The 22,697-nt window shown below is 43.9% G+C and overlaps 1 protein-coding gene across 1 annotated transcript in view; it reads left to right on the top strand.

Annotated features, from left to right (window-relative positions):
• Positions 1–22,417, top strand: part of LOC144479467 (cysteine dioxygenase type 1-like) — a 32,985-nt gene extending 10,568 nt beyond the window's left edge. The window contains exons 2-5 of the mRNA XM_078198166.1: positions 9,394–9,471; positions 17,642–17,802; positions 20,135–20,304; positions 21,428–22,417. Of these exons, the coding sequence (XP_078054292.1) occupies positions 9,394–9,471; positions 17,642–17,802; positions 20,135–20,304; positions 21,428–21,457 (439 nt within the window). The 3' untranslated portion in view covers positions 21,458–22,417. The remainder of the gene's footprint in view (positions 1–9,393; positions 9,472–17,641; positions 17,803–20,134; positions 20,305–21,427) is intronic.
• Positions 22,418–22,697: the final 280 nt, after the last annotated feature.

Below are 22,697 nucleotides of genomic sequence, written 5' to 3'. Positions count from 1 at the left end.
GGGTTTTGGCTGAGTGCCAAATTCTTGGGGGCAGGAACAGATAAGATCAGAGAATCCCGTCCATTGTGTGATATATCTCCTGGAAGGGAGAGCTTGAGGAAGAAGGTTCTGCTCTCAAACATTCAAGTCCATTCAAAATGGGATGGTGTCACTGGTCTTACTAAATCATTTGCATCTTCCAGCCAATTCAGTAGTGAACACCTGATTTGGACGAGTCTAATGATGCACGTGAGTTGTCTCAATGGAACTGCAGAGGTGACTACAGTCATGTCTTCCTCTTAATACCAGATGCAGAAAGCTTCCTTAAGAGGTAATCTAATGCCTCCCCTCTTTCAATCTCCAAGGGCAAGTCACAATTTGGCTACTTGATGGTGAAGGCTACCTGATTATTGCCCTGGTTCTTGACATCACCAGTGTCACGGACCACCAGAGGATTGAGAAAGCAATTGATAAGTTGAAAGGACAAGTCTACTGCAGAATGTTGGTAGCACTGTCTCCAGACTGGTCAGTCTTCTGTGTCCTCCTCAATTATTGTCCACAGTTGCCAAGGAAGCATCAAGTCCCATTCATCCACCATTTTAATACTCACTAACTTGTCTTGCCTACCATCTAAGAAAACTCAATTTTGAAAATCTTAATGTTGGTTGGATGTTAGATACTCACTTTTTTAAAAAAAGCAAGTGATTCTTGTCAGACTGCATAATAGAATTCTGTCGATAAGTCGGGCACACTGTGCCACATTTAGTTAATTATCAACAAAATGTTGTTAAGATTGGCAATACAAGGACACAGATGATGACAATTACTTGATGACCAGCATGTCAGGCCCCACAATTTGTTTTGGCAGATTTATTGTTTTCCTACTCAAAATGGGACATTTTGTTAATCTGTGTATTGACCTTCCACTAATTCTACCTTGTTTACAAAGCACATTAAATAAATCCTGAGGAGAAAGCAGGATAATGAGTATTTCATCCTAGCAAAATTATCAATCTATTCTTTCTGAAATCTCAATGTTCCCATTGTCCGTGTTTTCCCAGAGCATAGTCCGATTGATGAGCTTCACGGAGTAGTTTGAGGTAGAGGGCTGAGAATGGAAACCTACTCCATCTTTCATCAGGAGTGACTTTCACTCCACCACCTAAAGAAGGTGGAATGACCAGAAATCCAAGGATAGCCTCAAGATAATTCCAGCCACATCCAAAAGCTGACCGCAAGTAGTGATGGTGGAATGCACTATGCCCAACATCTTGCACAAGAAGCCACATAGATCTGAGTTCTGCACAATTTACACTCAGCGTTTTCACCGCCATGAAGGAAGATGTATTTTCCCAAGAACTGAACTGTAAACAATGAGAGAATATGCATCCAGCATGATGCCACCCTTTCTCCCACCTCCAGGGGCCCAATCAGCATTCCAGAGGGACTATTCCCTCCATGACACACTGTTTCACTCCTCCATCACTCTCAACTCCCCATCCCTTTTCCCAAGGCACTTTCCCTTGCAACTGTAGAAGGTGCATCAACTGTCCCTTTACCTTCTCCTTCCTCTCCATTCAAGACTCAAAACAGTCCTTTCAGGTTAAGTAGCATTTCACTTGCACTTCCTTCAATTTGCTCTGCTGTATTCCCTGCTCCCAATGTGGTCTCCCCTACATTGGGAAGACTAAACGCAAACTGGGTGACACTTGATGGAACACCTTTGCTCAGTCTACAAGCAAGACCCTGACCACCTTGTTGCTTGCCATTTTAACTCTGCATCTTGCTCTCATCCCCACATGTCTGTCCTTGGTCTGCTGCAATGCTCCAGTGAAGCCCAACGCAAACTGGAGAAGCAGCATCTCATCTTCTGACTAGACACATTACAACCCTCCAGTACTCAACATTTGAGTTTAATGACTTTAGACCTTGTGCCTCCATCTTTACCCCTTCTTTGATATCGCATTTTTAAAATCTCCATCTAAAAGCACCCCCGCCGCCCCCAAATACCAGCCTCTGTCTCTTGTTAAGTTTACTACATCTTTATTGCAATCTCTCTCCCAGCTACAGTATAATATCCAACACTTTTTCCTCTTTAGTTCCAATTGAAGGGACAGATTCAAAACATTAACTGTTTTCTCTCCCTATGGATGCTACCAGACCTGCTGAGCATTCTCTGGATGGAATTTAAATTACCAAGTGTCATAACAGCAAGAAAACTGGAGCGATCCAGTATGGTCCAAACAGCAATTGTCACGGGGTGGGGGGGGGACCTAAACCCAGCTGCAAAGTCATTGGGCACCATTTGGAATCTCAGTGCACTTGGAGACCCCTTCCTCCTTCCCTAGACCCCCCCCCCCCCTACCAGCCATCGGTGGCATGTTTACCCACCACCTCCTGACACAGATCACCAGCATTGGGACCCTTCCAATGGGTCCCCTGGCATAGCCCCTACTTGGCCCTATTGTGTTTGAGTTTGATATTGAAGATTAATAAAGACCACAAGGTCAGTGATAGTAAACTAACAGAACAGTTTATTGCACAGTCAGCACAAGACTGTCCAGAGAAGCTCCACACAAGGTGGGACATGAGACTTGGGTTACTTGACCTGCTCTCAAAGGGGCATGCCCCAACATGTATAACACTCCTCCCCTCTTACTTCAAAACCCCCCATATAACATGTACATTTTTTTAAACACAATTCGACTACATACTGAACATAAGCATCAACATCCATTACAAGATCTACATGGGCATAATCAGTCCATCTGGAGGATGACAGTTCCTGGATAACTTCATTGCCACCTTGTTGTTCTTGGGCACTCTTCCCTGCATTTCCAGAAATGCTCAATCTTCCTCTCTAACCTGGTTACTGTCATCAGTGGCTTCTACTGACATTTCATCTCTGGTCAGAACTCCCTCTGTTTCATGACACTAGACTCAGTCGGCTCCCCTTGCAACAATGCCATGTCAGGGAGGGCTTCCCTGCTTTGATGTAGAGCAGCCACCAGTTGACCTGTCTTCTCTAGACCCATTCTTCCTGGCTCTGAATGGCATGTGATACTGACCCCGACTGGGCCACCACTGTTGCAGGAACCCATTTTCTTTTTTTCCCCCAGTGTTGCCATGCTGTTCAGATTGTCTATAGCATGTGTCATAGGAGTATGCTGCCAAAATTGTGCCCATTGTTGTAACCGTGCAGCTGCCATAGATGGTATTCCTGTGAATAGCCCAAAGAATTTGGCCAGGGGCCTGTGAGCAGTTAACAGCACAAAATGCTGGCTGTCTTTATAAAAAACAAAGGGAGGATTTCTTCACCCCAAATACAATACTTGCTCCCTCCTTCTCGACCTGGGCTTATCTTTCCTGTTTTTGTCAAGGACCTTGATGCAAAGGCATGGATCTTCTCTTCTGGACAATGCGTGTGACAATACTACACCAGCTCCATAAGGTGAGGCATCACAGGCCAACTGCAATGGCAACTTTAGATCAAAGTGTAGCAAAACTTGGCACAGCAAGTTTCTGCAAAAAGCGATGGGAATCAGTAAACAGTTGATCCATTGTGGAATTTGTTGAGCAGTAAATGATAGCTGCAATGTTCTGTCCCTTTTTCTTCAATATTACTGTGATGTCTTTTACGTCCACTTGAACATGCAGACAGGACCTCCATTGTCTGTGTGCTGTCTTTCAGTTGAGACATTGCAGCACAATTTTAGATCTATCATGATGCCTAAATCCCCAATATTCTGAGTGGTGAGAAGGATATAGCATAGAAACCTTACAGAAGGAGGCCATTCAGCCCATCGGGTCTGCACCGACCATAATCCCACCCAGGCCCATCTCGGTAACCCCACATATTTACCCACCAATCCCCCCCTAACCTATGCATCCTGAGGCACTAAGGGGCAATTTAGCATAGCCAATGCACCTAACCCACACATCTTTGGACTGTGGGAGGAAACGCACAGGCATGGGGAGAATGTGCATCTGTGTGGAGTTTGCACATTCTCCTCGTGTCTGCGTGGGTTTCCTCCGGGTGCTCCGGTTTCCTCCCACAGTCCAAAGATGTGCGGGTTAGATTGATTGGCTATGCTAAAAATTGCCTTTAGTGTCCTGAGATGCGTAGGTTAGAGGGATTAGTGGGTAAAATATGTAGGGATATGGGGATAGGGCCTGGGTGGGATTGTGGTCGGTGCAGACTCGATGGACCGAATGGCCTCTTTCTGTACTGTAGGATTTCTATGATGTGCAAACTCCACACACATTGACCCAAGCCAGGAACCGAACCCGAGTCCCTGAAGCTGTGAGGCAGCAGTGCTAACCACTATGCCGCCCATGATATCATTGAGCTTGTAATGTTTCTTCACTCTTGACTCCTAAAAACCGATGTTGAGCACCGAAAACTAACCATATTACAAGTGCATGCTAAATTTGTTGATGACGCCAAGATAGGGACGAAAGCAAGTTGTCAAGGGGAGGTAGAGAATCTGCAAAGCAATATAGACTGGTTAGGAGAGGTTGTGATATTGTCACCTGACTAAAACCAGAGCAATGCTCTAGGGATCCAGGTTCAAATCCCACCACGACAGATGGTGAAAATTGAATTCCATAAAATAAAAATCTGGAATTAAAACAATTGTCATAAAAACCCACCACGTTCACTGTCCTTCAGGGAAGGAAATCTGCCATCCTTACCTAGTCTTGTCTCAAGTTTGACTTTTAACTGCCCCCTCAAGGGCAATAAGGGATAGGCCAGCTGGTGACAGCACATCCTGGGTGCAATTTGCACTCAAGTGCTCCTGCCAGCAGTGTTTCCTGTTGGTGTTAGTAGCACCTGTAAAGTGGGATTCGCCCAGCTTCAGAGATCAGGGTGCCCTTTAAAATGATACTGACAGGCCCCCCCCCCCCCTTCCATCCACAATGGACGTGGCAAACCCCTACTGGCAAGGGACGCACCCCAACACCTCAGCACAATGGGGCATCCTGCCCCTTGATCACTGAAAGGCACAAGGGTGACCTAACCCTCTCTCCATCCACCCCACCCCTCAGGACCCCCAGTGCCAACCTTGTACTGCACACTGGCTTGGCGCTGAGGGGGAAGAGTGGCAAGTACTGTGCCAATGTACCCCACTGGCAGTCTGCTAAGAGTGGGGGGGGGGGGGCCAAGGGACCTTGACTTGGGTGTGCTCTGGCTGGGGAATAGGGAATTGATCTCAGGACTGTTCCCCAAGGATGGGGGTCCAGTGGCTACACTTCTCCTTGTTTCCCTGGGAAAGGCACTGTTCAGTGTCAGGATGATGAATTCTGACGCCTTTGTGTTAAGAGTCATTCTTCTGTCCTCTGGAACCTTTGAAGTACCCTGATCACTTTGACACCCGTGCCCCTTGGACAGCTGGAAGCCTTCAAAATCACCGCAGCATTCCATGGTAGGGATTGGTCTAGGTGTTAAAAGCTCTGATCCTGTCAGGATTTCCCAGGAGAATCCTGCCTGCTGAACTGATCTAGTTTACCTTCTATATTTGACTGAACCTTAAGTTTTGGGGGGGCAGGTCTCCAAAAGAATTGTGGTGAATTCGTGTATAAATTGGAGTAAATACCGCTGATTTTTCAGTGCACACTGTGCATTGCAGAGTGCACTCATGTGATAAATCGGTGGACGGGGCCTAATCCCGCTGGACGCCGGCAGCATACCACTGGGTGGGTTATTGCACATGCACCGATCTATCAGCGCTGAGGTGTTGGGGTGCGTCCCTTGCCAGTAGGGGTTTGCCACGTCCATTGTGGGTGGAAGGGGGGGGGCCTGTCAGTATCATTTTAAAGGGCACCCTGATCTCTGAAGCTGGGCGAATCCCACTGTACAGGTGCTAGCTAAATGTTCCAATAGACAACGGGGTCAAGGGTAACGAGAGACAGTAAAATGGAGTTGAGACTACAACCTGATCAGCCATGATCTTGTGGAATGGTAGAGCAGGTTTGAAGGCCTACTCCTGCTCCCAAATCCTTCCAGCCCTATGTTCTCAAATCCTAGATCTGAAGTCACCATTTCATTTGAGTACTGATCTTGTGTTTTTTTTTGTAAATGTTGCCAAAAACTCAGGTCATGAAAGCCTCTTTCTTAATCCCTGGTGCCGTCACAAACAAAGCTCTTATTTTACTTGCCAGTACATTCCATTCTTGTGGCTGTGTTTGTGTGTTGCAAAATGTTCGTGATGGATGAAGTCAGCCTAGAAATGGCTCAAACAAAAACCGCAAATTGCTTTCTTGGTCTCTGTTCCTTTACCCCGCAATCAGCTCACATCGTCATTCCAACCTGTCCACATCACCACCCTGCTGTGGCCAAATTCGTCCTCTTGCTGCACGGTCATCTGACGTTCAGGGCCATTTACGGCAACTCCAGATCATGGACATTGTGGTCTCACTACAGATGCTTGGACACAACCTTTTTTTGAGGAATTCTACCTGTTCTTCGAGCAATGGATGGAAGGCAGGTGGTGTGGAAATTCTTTGCTGAAGTACGCTCCCATTTGTGTTTGATCAGCGGACATCGGTGATGGGATTAAAACCTTCTCCAACTTTTTGTTCAATTTTAATCAAATACCAATAGTAGCAGTAACATAGTTGATTTTGAAATCCAGTTGCAATGGGCTGGGCAAAAATATTGTTCACCAAGCGGTTCATGATGCTCGTGGCTTTGGAGGAGATGCCGGTGTCAGGGTGAACTTGCTTCATCACTTTTGTAGATGCTGTAACTCCTTCCTCCACCTTTTATTATATAATTTTTGTTTCCCTAATACTATCGCTTTACTCAAGGTTTTCAGTGCCCTTCTTGGGAGTTGCTTTCTCTCCCTCAGCATTTCCACCCAAAGGAATTTATTTTGCTTCCTTCCTTCAGCTCCGTGTCAAGCCTATTTTTTAAAAATAAGAAAATCTAAGTACTGATTGTTATCATGGAGTCTTGTAATATCTGATCTTTATGCTCATTTATCTTTGCACCAGTTTTACAGCTGTTTAGAAGATTTTGATGATTCACTTAATGGCAAACATACCCTTGTTCTCTTTAAAACCATCAACGTATCCAAAATCTATTCAAACCCTCTTCCCTTCAAATGAGTTGGAGTGACCAATTCAATACAGGATCTTGTGTCTGTTGCTCATGTAAACATGGTCAAAATAACAGAACCAGACTCAGCACATAAGCACAAGCATATGTTTTATTTTGTTTTGCTTTCAAGAGCTGACTATTTCTGGGCAGATGGACAGCAAGGTGCAAGAATGAGGGTGAATGATTTTTTTGTCGCTGTGGTAAACCACTTATCTGTGGTGGTTAACCACTAGTTAGTATTTCTCAGTACCTGTATATGTGGCACATCCCTGTCGGTTCTGCCCAAGTCTCCTCCCCCTGGTCCGGGTATAAAGGTGGTGGCTCCTCCCCCTTGCCTTCAGTACAAACCAGATCACCGACAGAGATGGCTCCAAGTTCTTGCTAATAAAAGCCTATTTGTCTTGCTCACAACTAGTCTTGACTCGATTGATAGTGCATCAATCGCCAGCACTGGGAATTCTCCAGGCTGGGGAATACTATTCCATTCAGCATCAGGATTATGTATTGAGTTCAGATTCGTACTAAAATGCTCTTTGACCTGCACTAATGGCCCTCACTCCAAACACTGGCAACTAATAAGGTGGGACTGTAGCACCCAAGGGTCATCCTTTGAGATTCCTGCAGGTCCCTGCCAGGAGCGTTGACAGGGTTCCTGAATCCAGGACTACGCAACCAAGTGGGGTCTTCACATCAGTTTCCAACTGAAGGTCGCAATCTGCAAAACTTCAGCCTGTAACTTTTTTTTAAAAATTGGTGTCCTGCTTAAAGAGACTTGGAACTAGGAGCAGGAGTCAGTAATTCAGCCCCTCGAGCCTGCTCCACCATTCCATTTAATCATGGCTGATATTGTCTCAGCCTCTACTCTCTTCCTGTCCATTCTCCATAACCCTTCAACCCATTACTAATTAAAAATCTGTCGATCTCAAATTTACCCCATGTCCCAGCACCCACTGCACTTTGGGATAGTGAATTCAACAAATTCACAACCCTTTTTGAGAAGTAATTTCTCATTTCCTTTAAATCTGCCACCCCTTTCCAAGAGTTTCCAGTACCTTTTTTGCCATTTTTGATGCTTTAATTGAAAACTACTTCTCTACTGTCTTGGATCTTCTCCTGCACCCCAGTGGATGCCTAACAAGCACCCATACTAACATGGGCACCTGCCTGATTAGCCTAAATTCCTGGATCTCAGCAGGTTCCAGCCAATTCCTATGTGGCTTGTTACAATTTTCACTCTTCCACAGACCAGACTGAGTGGTCAGGTCTCTGTCTTATCCAATAAGGAGAATTCGGACACTGACCGGTGTAATCACTATTAATCTCGAGACAAATGCTTGGGTAAGATACATGTCCTTTGAAAAATATAATGCATTAAAAACTACAAATGCAGATCACCTGAGGGGTAAGGGTGCACAGGTTAATGTAAAGGGTGGTGCTGTATGTATCTTACCTGCTCTCCTGTCCAACCTGTATTTTCCAGTACGACTTGCATCTCCAGCTCCCATTTTCTTCTATTTGAACCCAGAGCTCCAGCTTGTAACTGTCCAAGTCTGCTGCTCCCTGACTGCACAGGGAACAGGCAGTAGTGCTTTTAAAATCAAATTTTTCAATTGTGGAGAGCAAAATGCTGAAGCTTTTCAATAGAGTAAGGATCTACCTGTACTTTTACCAATTACACAATACCTTGTCCACGGATATGAAAAGCACTGAGATATAAGGGTAAGCAAAGCACTGCCAGCAGACTTGAATGGTAACGTCTACTTTCATATCTCCAACTCCCTTCCCTTCAAGAGCAGAGAATTGCTGAATTTATCCTATAGGTTGCTCCCCACTTGAACTTCAACAGCCAGAAACCCCCCCCCCCCAGTAGCCCACCTGCTACCCCCAGGAAAAAGCCTATTTCCCCCCCGCCCCGTCCAAAACGCACACCACCTCAACAACCACCTAAAATACAGCAGAACCCATGCACCCACTACCCTCTTCCTCCAGGGGTCCTGACCAACATCTTTCTTCCCCACGACACACCACCCTGCACAAAAATCTAACATGAGTAATAAGGAAAAGACCCAAGAGACCAGGCAACAAGCCGCAATATAGGGGCAATAAGGGTTGGACATGAGGCGAGCTGAACAAAAGACGGAGCACAAAGAAAATGTCCTCTCTCTGTCCTCCACACACCCCCCTCCCCCCAACAAAAATCCCTACAGCTAGTGGGTAAGTTAGTTAACCATCTCATAAATGAGATGGAGTCTGTTCATGTATTTTCAAAGTTTTCACTTCACATTAATCTGTGCACCATCATTTTTTTACAGATACACTCGGAACCTTGTGGACCATGGAAATGAAAAGTTTAACCTGATGATTCTGTGCTGGGGTGAAGGACATGGCAGGTAAGGCGAATCTCTCAAATTTAGTAGAATTTATTTTTAATCCATTTTCTGTTTAGAAGCCAGTAACACGTTGGGTATAATACCACAGGTGTCAGGCACCCATTGCCCAAATATAGATTTTTTTTCGTGTGATTGTTGGTGAGTTCTTCACTGTGGTGGACTCCTACCTCAATACTGTTTCTACTGAATATTCCACTGCCACTTCCTGCCCCTCGTTTCCCACCTGTCTCCTGGGGAGAAGGCAGCCCAACAATATTGTAATGAGGCTCTGCTGTTAAGATTGGCATGGTCTTCACATCATCTGGCCTTGCCAGATTTGTTTGGCTGATTACCTGATTCTCCCTGTTAAGAGTGGGACACAGGGTCCAATTTTAACTCTGTGCAAATGGTTTTGAATGGGTTACTACCAGGGCATAATAGAATCCACCACATTTCTGTTACACTTGTGTCAGTGAATTTCTGCATCAAACTTGAAGGATCATTTGGAATAAACAAAGTCCACCAAGCAACTAAAAATACCCAAATGATAACTCAACAAGGAGCCACAATATCTATAAGCCCTCACAGAACACTCCAAATAACAAAAAACAATGTAAATTGGGCATCTGACCAACAGCCTTAACCCAATTACTTCACATCAACAGCAATCAAAACTCTACAGGAATACAACTTTTGTTCAGCAAAATAATAACATATTACGTTATCTCCTACACCTTTTGTCCTTTATAATGCAGCAAACATCTGACTTGTGATTCTCTTATGAGAGAAGTTTGTGGATATAGTTGATCGAAGGTAGGGTTCTTTGGTCAAAGGTACGGTTCTGAAGACTGTGGACGAAGAGGGAGATCTTGGGGTCCATATCTACAGATCTCTAAAGGTTGCCACTCAAGTGGATAGAGCTGTGAAGAAGGCCTATCGTGTGTTAGCTTTTATTAACAGGGGGTTGGAGTTTAAGAGCCGTGGGGTTATGCTGCAACTGTACAGGACCTTGGTGAGACCACATTTGGAATATTGTGTGCAGTTCTGGTCACCTCACTATAAGAAGGATATGGAAGCGCTGGAAAGAGTGCAGAGGAGATTTACCAGGATGCTGCCTGGTTTGGAGGGTAGGTCTTGTGAGAAAAGGTTGAGGGAGCTAGGGCTGTTCTCTCTGGAGCGGAGGAGGCTGAGGGGAGACTTAATAGAGGTTTATAAAATGATGAAGGGGATAGATAGAGTGAACGTTCAAAGACTATTTCCTCGGGTGGATGGAGCTATTACAAGGGGGCATAACTACAGGGTTCGTGGTGGGAGATATAGGAAGGATATCGGAGGAAGTTCTTTACGCAGAGTGGTTGAGGTGTGGAATGGACTGCCTGCAGTGATAGTGGAGTCAGACACTTTAGGAACAGTTAAGCGGTTATTGGATAGGCACATGGAGCACACCAGGATGATAGGGAGTGGGATAGCTTGATCTTGGTTTCAGATAAAGCTTGGCACAACATCGTGGGCCGAAGGGCCTGTTCCATGCTGCACTGTTCTATTAAAAAATGTCGTCTTTTTTTCTTGAACCTGCTGCTGAATTACCCTCCACACCTTCCTGTTCCACTGAAGCCATTTCTTCTAATCCCAGCCCTTGCCATGTATCACTTACACCCTCCAATCTTCCCCTCTCTGATGTTGATTGTCGTGAAATCGGCACAAGATTCTGTTTTATTCCTTTCCTCTGCATGATGCTGAACACTTCTTTCATCGCCTCCATCTCCGTGCTCACTTCATTGCAGAGGGGTTCCTCCCCCCACTGTTGAACAGATCCTTTCAACCATCTCCCCGTATTCTCCCTCAACCTGGACCACTCTCTGGCCTCCTACCTGTTTTTGATCTTTAATTTTGAGAACTGTCAGCATAACATTAGCCATCTAAATTTCTCTGCTTTTCTCACCCACTCTAACCTGTCTCCCTCTGAACTTGTTGCACTCTATTCTCAAATCCAAGCTTGACCTTGTAATCAAACCTGCTGACAAGGGTGGTGCTGTTGTTTGTCTGGCATACTCATCTCTACCTCGCAGACACCGAGTGCCAACTCTGACGCTTTCTTCTACCTCCCTCCTGGATGATGACTCCACCACTGAACATCTAACCATTGTTTCCAGGGCTGTCCCTGACCTCCTTGCTTTTGAAGATCTTCCCTTCACTGCTTCCAACTGCTTAGTCCCCCAATCCCCCACATCCTGCTTTTTACCTCCTTCCCAAAATCCACAAACAGACTGCCCAGGTAGACCCATCATATCGGCCTGCTCCATGGAATTCATTTCTTCCTATCTTCACTCCATCCTCTCTCCCCTTGTCTAGTCTCTTCTTGCATCCCTGATTCCCTGGCCCTGACTGCCTCCTCCTCACTATGGAAGTTCAATCCCCCTATACCGCCATCCCCCACCAGGAAGGTCTGAGGGCTCTCCCCTTCTTCCTTGAGCAGAAGTCCAAACAATTCCCATCCACCACCACACTCCTCCACTTGGCTGAACCTGTTCTGTCACTCAAAATAAGACCATAAGAAATAGGAACAGCAGTAGGCCATTCAGCCCTTCAAGCCTACTCTGTCATTTAAAAGATCATTGCTGAGCTAACACTCAAAGTCCACTTTCCTGCTTTACCTCCATAACCCTTAATTCCCATAATGATTAAAAACCTATCGATGTCAGCCTTGAAAATGTTCAAGGACTCTGCCTTCATAGCTTCCTGGGGCAAAGAACTCAAGAGTCACCACTCATTGAGAGAATAAATTCTTCAGATTGCTCTTAAAAGGGCACTCCCTTATTCTGTGACTATCCCTCTAGTCCTACATTCTCCCATAAGTGGAAATGTCCTCCAATATTTACCCTGTCTAAACCATACAATGTCTCATTCTTCTGAATTGCAAGGAGTACAGACCCAACCTGTTTAAGCTTTCCTCATATGGCAGTCCTTCCATACCTGGGATTATCTATAAACCTCCTGTTATATATCTTAAGAGGACCAAAACAGTACAACATATTCTAAATGTGGCCTCATTAGTACCTTGTACAGTTGCAGCAACACCTCGTTACTTTTATACTCCAGCTCCCTTGCTAAAAGCCAGCATTCCATTTGCCTTTCCTATTACTTTCCGGTTTCACAAACGAGGATCCCTAAATCCCTCTGTGCTACAGCTTCCTGCAGTGTCTCTCCATTTAAATTATCTGCCTCCTCGTTTTTCTCTAACTCATTTCCTGCAAATAATAGGTGTGCCCATGGGCCCCAGTTATGCCTGTCTTTGTGGGTTATGTGGAGTACTCCCTGTTCCAGTCCTACTCGGGGGTGGGGGCGCTCCCACAACTCTCTGTTCCATTAATAGCTGTATTGATGCTGCTTCATGTGCTTGTCTGGATCTGGAAATATTTATCAATTTCTGCATCCAATTTCCATTCCTCGAAGCACCTTCACGCAGTCCATCTTCAATTTCCTTCCCTTCCATGATCTCTGTCTCCCATGTCCGGAGATAGCGTTACCATCTATTTATTACAAGTCCACCAAATCCCGACCCTCTGACGAAGGGTCATCCAGACTCTACATTAGCTCAGTTCTCCCCTCAGATGCTGTCAGACCCGCTGAGATTTTTCTAGCATTTTCTGTTTTTGTTTCAGATTCTAGTATCTGCAGTAATTTACTTTTATTGTACTGTTGTGACACTTAACTGCTGCTCACCCTGCTTTCTGTAAGGACTCCAGTCCATTCTTAGTTTTTCACTGCCTTTACCACATCTGTTCTGAAGATGCCACCTTTGAAAATGGTGTTTCTGTGTCTTTTTCTTTAACCAAGAATCCCCACCCCAAGTGGTTGACACTGGCTTTGACCCATTTCCCACACCACCTTCCCACACCCCTTCCCCTCCCTTCCAGAACCATGATAGGGTCCCCCTTATCCCCACATTCACCCTTCGAGGCTCTGCATTAAGAGGATCATCCTCTGTCATTTCTGCCAACTCCAGCATGATGCCATCACAAAACATCTTCTCACCATCCCCCCCCCATTGCCTCCGTGACATCCTGGTTCACTCCTCCATCACCTCCAACCCCTCATCCCCTTCCCATGCAATTGCAGAAGGTGCAACATTTGCCCCTTTATCTCCTCGCTATCCAAGGCCCCAAACACTCCTTTCAGGTGAAGCAGCATTTCACTTCCAGCAGGCCAAACTGAAGGAGCTGCATTTGCTGCTCCCAATGCAGTCTCCTCTACATTGGGGGGACTAAACACAGACTGGGTGACCATTTTTTGCAGAACACCTTCGCTCCATCTGCAAGCATGACCCCAACCTTCCTGTTGTGTGCCATTTTAACCCAGCACCTTGCCCACATGTCCATCCTTGCATTGGGCATCACTGCAGCAGTCCAAGCTGTAGAAGCAACATCTCTTCTGGGCATGTTACAGCCCTTGGGACTCAACATTGCATTCAACAACTTTAGACTGTGACCTTTCTCCTCCATATTTATCACTTTTTTAAATATCCCAAACATTTCTTTTGTTCCAGTGTAAACCCCCCACCCACAGGACGATGTCATTATTCTTCAGTATTGCTACATCTGTTGCAATCTCTCCCAGTTGCCACTAACTGCTGTTCCGCCCCCACTTTTATATAATAGTTTTTCCTCTGAAGAAGGGTCATGTGGACTCACAATAACTGTTTTCTCTCCCTACGGATGCTGCCAGAGCAGTTTTTCCAGTTTACTCTTTTTTTCTGATTCCAGCATTTTCAGTATTTTGTTGAATTATAATTTTGGCTTCTGAAGTCTGTTAACTTTTTATTCTTTCTTGGAGTGTGGACATCAGTGGCTAAACCAACATTTATTGAGGATCCCTACTTGTCCTTCAGAAGGTGGTAGTGAACCACTGCAGCCCGTGTTATAGAAACACTCAGTGCTGATAGGAAGGTTTGCATCTTGTTGATGGTACACATTGCTGTCACTGTGCACTTGGTGCTGGAAGGGCTAGATGAGGTGCCAGGATTGTGTAATTTGGTGTGCATTCTATGTTGGCTTAAAATTGTGGTGTATAATAAATCCTGTTGGCATTTGGATAATTGAACTAATAACATGGGTTGAGGTTGGGGATGCATTGCCCACAGGAATAATGGCCACAATATTTACTAGGATGCAGGCAGGAAGGATGCTAGTGAGGCCTAAATCAGCTGTAGAATCCAGCCAGGTTGCAGATGTGGAAAACTAGCCACTGTATCCTGGGGGTCAGCCTCCCACCTAACAATTTATCAAATAATTTCTTACATGGGTAAAACTGGGGCTAATAATGCCACTGTGGGTTTTCTGTTAACAATATTCTAACGAATAGCAAGTGTAACAGCATTGCCTAGAAAGAGATTGGTGATGTTTTTACAATGGGAAGTCACAAGATCAATTATCAGTGAGTAGGAAGATGCAAGGGCAATGCCCAATCTAATTGGAACATTTGGTGATAGATTCTCAGTTCCATTATAGAAAATCACTTGGTTAATGTGATTGATATGAACCCAGAGGATTTTGTTTTCAATCCGCAAGGCACATTGGACCCAAGTTTGCAACAGTACTCCAACACTGTCGAGCGATCAAATTACATATTTGTCCATCCAACTTTCACAAATCAAGCTTTTTTTTTCTCCCCTTGTTCCTTTTTTAAATTGCCCATTGCATCAATTGTTTCCATGATGACTTGGGAATGTGGCGCACACTTTGATTTGCATTTCTCTGGAAACACAGCTCAACCTCAAGACTCCAACACTCTGCACCAATTTTTTAAAACTATCATCTCACTCTAGCACTTCTGACTTCACCATATTGTGACCTTCATAATCATCCTTTTTCCTTCTCCATATTTTCTCCCTTTTCACTCCCTTTTAAGGTTTTTTAAAAAAAATCCCAAAGTGGGTCACAGAGTTGTAAGCAAAAAAAAAGATTGAGTTGAATGAGGATGGGGTGATGAAAAGGTTTTGTTGAGAGGTCGGTTTTGAGCAGAGGGGTTTGGGGGAAATTTTGAAACTGCAGTAATGTATTCAGTCCCTCGAACCTTTTCCATTATTCAATCATGGCTGCATCTTAATTCTACTGACCTACCTTGGTTCTGTTACCAATACATATGCCTAACTATCTATATTAATCTGTATGAGTTTAAAAAGTCTAATGGTGACCACATAGCCACTGCCAATTGTTGTAAAAATCCATCTGGTTCTCTAATGTCCTTTTTTTTTTTAAGGAAAGAAATCTGTCATCCTTGCTTAGTCTGGCCTACATAGGACTCCAGACTCTCAGCACTGTGGTTAATTCTAAATAACCTCTGAACAAGGGCAATTAGGAATGGGTAATAAATGTTGGCCTAGCCAGCAACACCTACATCCAAAATTCCAATTACTGCATTTGGACAGATTCCAAGTTGGTTCAAATATATTTTTATGCACAACTAGCTCTACTCTCAATCTGTTGATTTTAAATACTGGCATGGAATGACTGTGAATCACCTGCACAGGATTAACGGCTATAATATTTGTAAAATATAAAGGGAGGTGACAAGGGTACTAGTGAATCTTAAATCAGCCAAAGGACTTGGCAAGCCCAGTAATATGGAGGTCCTTGGTCAGCAAGATGCTGCCTGGATCTTGCCAACCAAGTAAATACCTTCGTGAAATGGAGACATTTTTAAAAAAGGTTTGGTAACTTCATTAGTGTTAATGTAAACCTACTTGTAACACTAAAATAAATTATTTCAATGTCAGCTATTGGGAAATTGTGTTTACAATGGCAAATCGTATCAGTCATGGAGTGGGTAGCTCCAAAGACCATGCAATGTAACTTGAGTTGCGTTATTAACAAAAAACACTTTGTGGGAAATAAACACACTGGGGAGATTGACTCCCACAGACTTTCCATCTGAGTCAAGTTGACTATGGTCGCTTTGTTTTCAACAGGACCTGAACTCATTAATGGAATGACCTCAGGAAGTATGACTGGAAAGGAGCATGCTTCATACTCCTTTTGCCCATTGTTTTCATTGTGTCCTCTCGTTCTTAATGCTCTCCTGCGAAGGAACAGCTTCTCACTATTTACCCTGTCCATACCCTCAGGATCTTGAATACCTCTATCATGTCAACTCTCAGCCTTTTCACCAAGGAAGACAGTCCAACCTCTCCAATTTATCCTCATTGAATCATTTTTGTGAATCACTCCAATGCCTTCACATGACTTGTGCCCACCCAACATTTGAGGAATCATTTTTTTCTTCCCCATTTTCCTTGTAAATTTCTAGTGTACTAGATGCTCTCTTTTTGGCATGGTGGTGCTTTGATTTGCATTGCTATGGGAGCACAGTTGAATTAATACCCTACACAACTCCAAACCAGATTTTTACTATTGCTTTGCATGGTTTGATCACCAGAATTGATGCTAACCTTAACATTTCTATATTAACGCCCTTCACAATGATTTGCATCCTTTTTTTCTTTTTTGAACACTTTTTCTTTTTTCCTCCTCTGCTGGGGAATTGTCAGCAGGCTTTTAGAATGTGGGAGATTTGTCCTCCCTGGAGCGTGTTTCTTGTGGTAGGAGGCAGTTTGCCAGCAATGGGATCTTCTGGTCCTGGTGTTGCTGTCAGTGGGACTTCCCATTGACTTCACCCCAAGCTGCTGGGAGCCCACAGCAGGGGTGTGCTGTCGGTGGGACCAGAAGATCCCACTGGTGTGAACAGCTGGAGAATTCCAGTCATGTGGTCTGACACTAATGAGAGTCTCACCCAACATATACCTGTGCAGCCATTCCAGAGCCACTGGGTAACAGCAGGAATAAGAGCCTGGCTGAATTTAGCCCAAATTCACAATCATTCACGCTGGCAGGATTTTTCATCCTGCTGCTGTAAACAGATTTGGCAAGATGCCAAATTCTCTGATCTCACTGCAGGAGGAGTGTGGCGTGAATGGTGATCACGACCATTGTATGTAGCAAGCTTGCTCCTCACTTTTTGCTTTGATCAGTGCTACCCTGGGCACCAGCTCACTGGCATTTGGGGAGCTCCCGGTTTTCTTTTGAAAGGTAAGCATCTTGGGTGAAACTAGGGTCCTCAGATCTGTGGTTTATCAACTCTCTCTTTAATTTATCATTTTGTTTGAGTGTCTTTTTTTTGTTTGGTTACTTCGCAGCAGCATCCATGATCACTCCAATTCGCATTGCTTCCTGAAGCTACTACAGGGGCAGCTGAAAGAAACCCAGTTTAATTGGCCAGATGGTGATCACAAGAACCAGGAGCTGACCAAGAAATTCGAGAAAACCTATCGCGAAAATGAGTGCACTTACATCAATGGTAAGGCCATGTTTCCATTTCTAAATAGGATCAAAGCTGCTGGGTACTGTACAGTGATAGCTCCGAGCTTGCTAGGGCTAAACTTTCTTACTACTTTGTAGTGCTTCGATTGGCCTGCTCGGGTGCATAACATGCAGGAATTCCCAAAAGAATACCCATGCAAAGCATTTTCATTTGCTGCAGTATAATTATAGCGCTAAATAACAATACTAGAGATAACACTTGTAAAACCTGTTGAGATGCAAATATTGCATGAGAAACCAACATGGTTAAAAGAACTAAACATTAATGATTGTTCCTAATAAACTGTTTTTAAATTTCCAACTTTAACAGGGCAGACCTCTAGATATGTCACATGACCATTTTTGAATGGGTAAAAGGACTACCATGGGTGGGATTTTCCAGCAGTGCGCTCCCTGAAACCAGAAAATCCCACTCAGACCTTTCCATGGTCCGCCTCTCGCCCGCAATGATTCCTGTGGTGGACAGGAAAATTCTCCCCCGTTAATAGATTTCAATAAAAGGTTATGTATATTGTATTGTTCACATGCCATTAAGGTGGTGAGCAATTATTTTGTTTTGTTCATTCATGGGATGTGGGTGTCGCTGGCTGGACCAGCATTTATTGCCCATCCCTGTGGTATATAACAGTCAACCACATGCTGTGGACCTGGAATCACATGTTGACTAATTTCTTTCCCTAAAGGATTTAAGACCATCAACAATGGTTTCATGGTCATCATTAGACTTTTAATTCCAGATTTTTAAATTGAATTTAATTTTCACCATCTGTCATGGTGGGATTCGAACCCAGGTCCCCAGAGGTCTCTGGATTACTTGTCAAGTGACAATACAACTGCACCACCACCTCCCCTGTCAAGAAGTATTCATCTTGAAGTGATTATTGGCAGAAGGATGTTTAAAGCTTTCATATGATATTATTTTGAAATGGGTTTTAACATGAGTTTGACCTGTTAAATTACTATTGGAATATTAGGATTTATTCCTAATCTGTAGCCAATAACTGTGTTGGGTTCTGCAAAGTAAGGCATTTTGTAAACCATATTTGGAGGGAAAAGCTCTGGTAATAGCTCTGAGATTTTATTGTTGAGAAATCGAGATGAAAACTTGAGGCCCACCATGCAGAATTCCAGCTAAATTGAAAGCAGGAGAGGAATGTTGAGCTGTATAGTCGGGTATCACTAACAGTTGTAGGAGATCAGGGTCATTATTGTAATTTGATAAAGATGTAGGGAGGAAGAAAAGAATTTGAGATGAGTATAACCTAATTTTAAAAAAAGAGTAACAGTTCAGAAAAATAACTGGTACTAATTTAAAAAGTACACTTGTTCTATGTTTCTAAAACTTCATTCTAACTCTTCTTTACACCCTAGCTATGACCAAAATGCTACATTCTGCACTGTCTCTCGTTTCCTTCTCTGAGCTGTATGCTCTGTCTGCATAGCCCGCAAAGAAACAATACTCTTCACTCTGTATACTAATACATTTGACAATAATAAATCAAAACCAGAAGAGTTGTAATGGAGAAGGGGTTTGCATTAACTAATTGAATTTAGAAGTAATTATATGAATGATTCTCATGTTTGACTAATATCCAGTGTTAGCAACAGCTGCAAAGTTTGCCCTTTTTGGCTTTAAAGACCAGTACAAGGTATTTTCTAAAAATATACAGTGATATTTACACGAGGGTTGTAAAGAGTTTCAGGCTGAATAACAAATATTTAATCACAAAGAATGAACTGCAGCAACTCTACCATCAAAGCAAGGATCTTGCTTTAATAAACAGCTTTCTAATGACCTCCGCACATTACAATCAATAGGTTATTTTTGAGCTTGTGTTTATGGTTATCATGGGAAAATGGGCACACAGCCAGGTTTCACAAATAGTAAATAAATGGATGACCAGGTATTTTTGGTAATATTTATGGAATGAGAAATGGTGGCCTGGATGCACAGTCCAATTTTTTTTCTGACCTAAAAAAATCCAAGAAATATCAGATCCAATTGTCAATGAGTGGTGAGTTATGTAACAGAGGTGCTCCAAGTAGCTTCAGAGAAGAAGGATCAGTCAGGGTTGGTACACCTGATCATTAGCCAGTAACCCTGCTTGAAAGTGCAAGTGAATGGGCAGAGGGTGATCACAATATTTCAATCAACTCTGTTCCTTTGCAAGGAACAATCGGCTGATGCTGAGGATTAATGATGTGCAAGGTGCCATAGGGCAACTGATGCCCATATCCCTGTGCAGAGTGAAGAGAAAACAAATTGGCAAGTTTACTAACTGATACATACTCCTTCCCTCAAACTGCAGATAGCATTGGCCTGCACCGGGTGGAAAACGTGAGTCATACGGAATCTGCAGTCAGCCTTCACCTGTACAGTCCACCATTCGATAGCTGTCATTGTTTTGATGAAAGAACCGGACACAAGAATAAAGTCAAAATGACTTTCTGGAGCAGATTTGGTGAAAGAACGCCTCTTGTAAGTGTTGAGTAAGTCCCCTTGGGGATCCTCCCTCTGCAGCCTGGCAGCAGCAGAGGGCCATATGGTCATTGCACTTGCCTCCTTGACTCACCTTGAGTACAAGGCACCAGGTCAGGTCATCACTACCAGGGTGCCTTGGGCACTGGGAATCATGAAGGGCGGGGGGGCGGGGGGGTGGTCTGTCCAGGAGTGTCTTCTCTTGTGGAGAGGAGGGGAGCATACAAGTCTGGCAGTGTTGGGTCACCCTCATGCTTACATGGGGGAGGGGTCGGGGTGACCCATTCTTCCATGATGAGGGGAGTTGGAGTGCTCCCCTGGTCAGTGAAGGAGTCACCATTTGCTGTGTGGGGACCGAGGGGTTCCTATCTGTTAGCATGGGGATCGGGTTGCCATTTAAAATGGGCACCCCAATTTCTGAACAGCCAGGCTGGTGGGGGTGTTTCCTGCAAGAATCCCACCTCAGCTGCTGCCAGCAGAAAACATTCCAGTTTTCCCACTAACATTGGTGTTTGGATTCAAAGTGTATGAATCGTGGCCCAGGTTTCTTGTTCCTACAGGCTGTACATGGATGGACATGGCCAGGGGAGAATTGCTTGGGTGCAGTTGATTTTCAAGAGTTGGAGCACAGTTGCAGGGGTGGATGCAACCACTTGGGCTTCAATGTAGTTAGGAGATGGAATACTGAGTTTCAATGGAACAAGGAGTGGTTTAACCAAGTTTAGATGGAGCACAACAGTAAGAGGCATGGATATGGCCACATGGAGTTTGACTATCATGTCAGGTGAGACTTTCTTGGGTATAACAGAGCAATAGAGGAAGCATGGGACACAAGGGACCTTTTTAGCATATAGAAGATAGTAATAGAAGTACAATTACTTTGGTCCTTTTGTAGTACAACTTCTTGGGGAGGGATATAGTCATATGGGACATGTGTATCACAGAACTTTAAGGGATTCATGTACTATAGCTTAGCAGAAAGGTTGCTGTGTAGCTGAAGAGTGTAAAGACAGAGGTACATCTCTGCTGTATTATAACCAAAGAGGCAGAGCAAAAACCCAGTTGCAGGGTGAAAGGAGTAATGTGTTTGAATGTATCAGTGACTGTTTCTATCACTCAAAAGGAAACCTTGGCATCAAAAGAAAACAACTGAACCAGACAATCAACCCAAGGAAACCGGAGAAACATAACAGCTACTCCCACTGCAAAAACTAAGGCCTTGGCAGACAGAGACTGAAGAACCATTTTTTTTTTTGATGAATTGTCTTCTCGGGGAGGATTTTACTTTCAATGAACACTTAGCCTCCAGATTCTATTTTTGCATGATTTTTAAACACAAAGGTTATCTTATTGTATTTTCACTTTGATCAAGAACCGTATTATATCTTTCCACTTTCCTTAAGTTCTGCCTCACGCCCGTGTCTGCTCATCAGCAGGTAATGAACTGCTGCTTTCCCCGAGCTAGAAGCAGAAGGATTGAGAAATTTAATTTGGATGCATTCTCTGTTTTGTTTGCCAGGTCCAGGCAGATAACATGCTCCACATTTCCTTCATCTTTCTAGGACCCACTGCTGCATCATCCATGGGTGCTCAGTGACAGTCTCTTCCTATTCCAGACAATAGACTCCATTATTATTTGCAATGTGGCAGATAGATGCTCTTAAATTTATACATCCAGGAAGAGAAAAGGCCATCAGTTTCTTCCATCTTGTCTCCATCCATCATCCGGTTTCAACCATCCTTCCCACCCAACTGCAAAAAGGCTTTTTAAAAAAACTCTCAACACTTGTAGTGTTCTGGGTATCCAAGGAGGGTCCCAACCCACTAATTTTCTCGAATATCAGTCTTGCCTTCCAAACCTTTCATCTGCCATCACACTGATGTATTTCCCCATGTTCTATTTCAGCAGATTCAATGGTCCATTTAAAATAAACAAGCTAAAACAGTGGACAAGGGAGCATTGAATCAACGTTTCAAACAACTGTTCACTATAACACAAACAATTTCTAGACTCGAGGTAACTTGATGTCCTGTCATAAAACTTTACAAAGTTCATATCAATTCTCATTACAACAAGATTGTTTACTAAAAGAATAATAAAGTTTATAACTTCTGTCAGACTGACTTTTGTGTAATCTGCGTCTCTACAACCGTGCTACCAGTGAGGCAGCTGTGGGGACAGAGTGGGATTATGGGACCTTTGGATAGAGTTGGTACAGATATGATGGGATCAATGCCCTTGTTCTTTGCTGCTTTAAAAAAAAGATTGTTGCTTTCTGTAAAATTTAATGATTGATTCTTAACATTCAAGGGAAGGCTTTTGCTCATTTTCATAGGCTGTCCTCGGGGTTCCTGAACCTGCCTTCACCTGATGTCACATCATATGACTTTCC

Source organism: Mustelus asterias, chromosome 26 (genome assembly GCF_964213995.1).
Source record: "Mustelus asterias chromosome 26, sMusAst1.hap1.1, whole genome shotgun sequence".
Taxonomy (NCBI): domain Eukaryota; kingdom Metazoa; phylum Chordata; class Chondrichthyes; order Carcharhiniformes; family Triakidae; genus Mustelus; species Mustelus asterias.
This window is presented reverse-complemented; position numbering and strand designations above follow the sequence as displayed.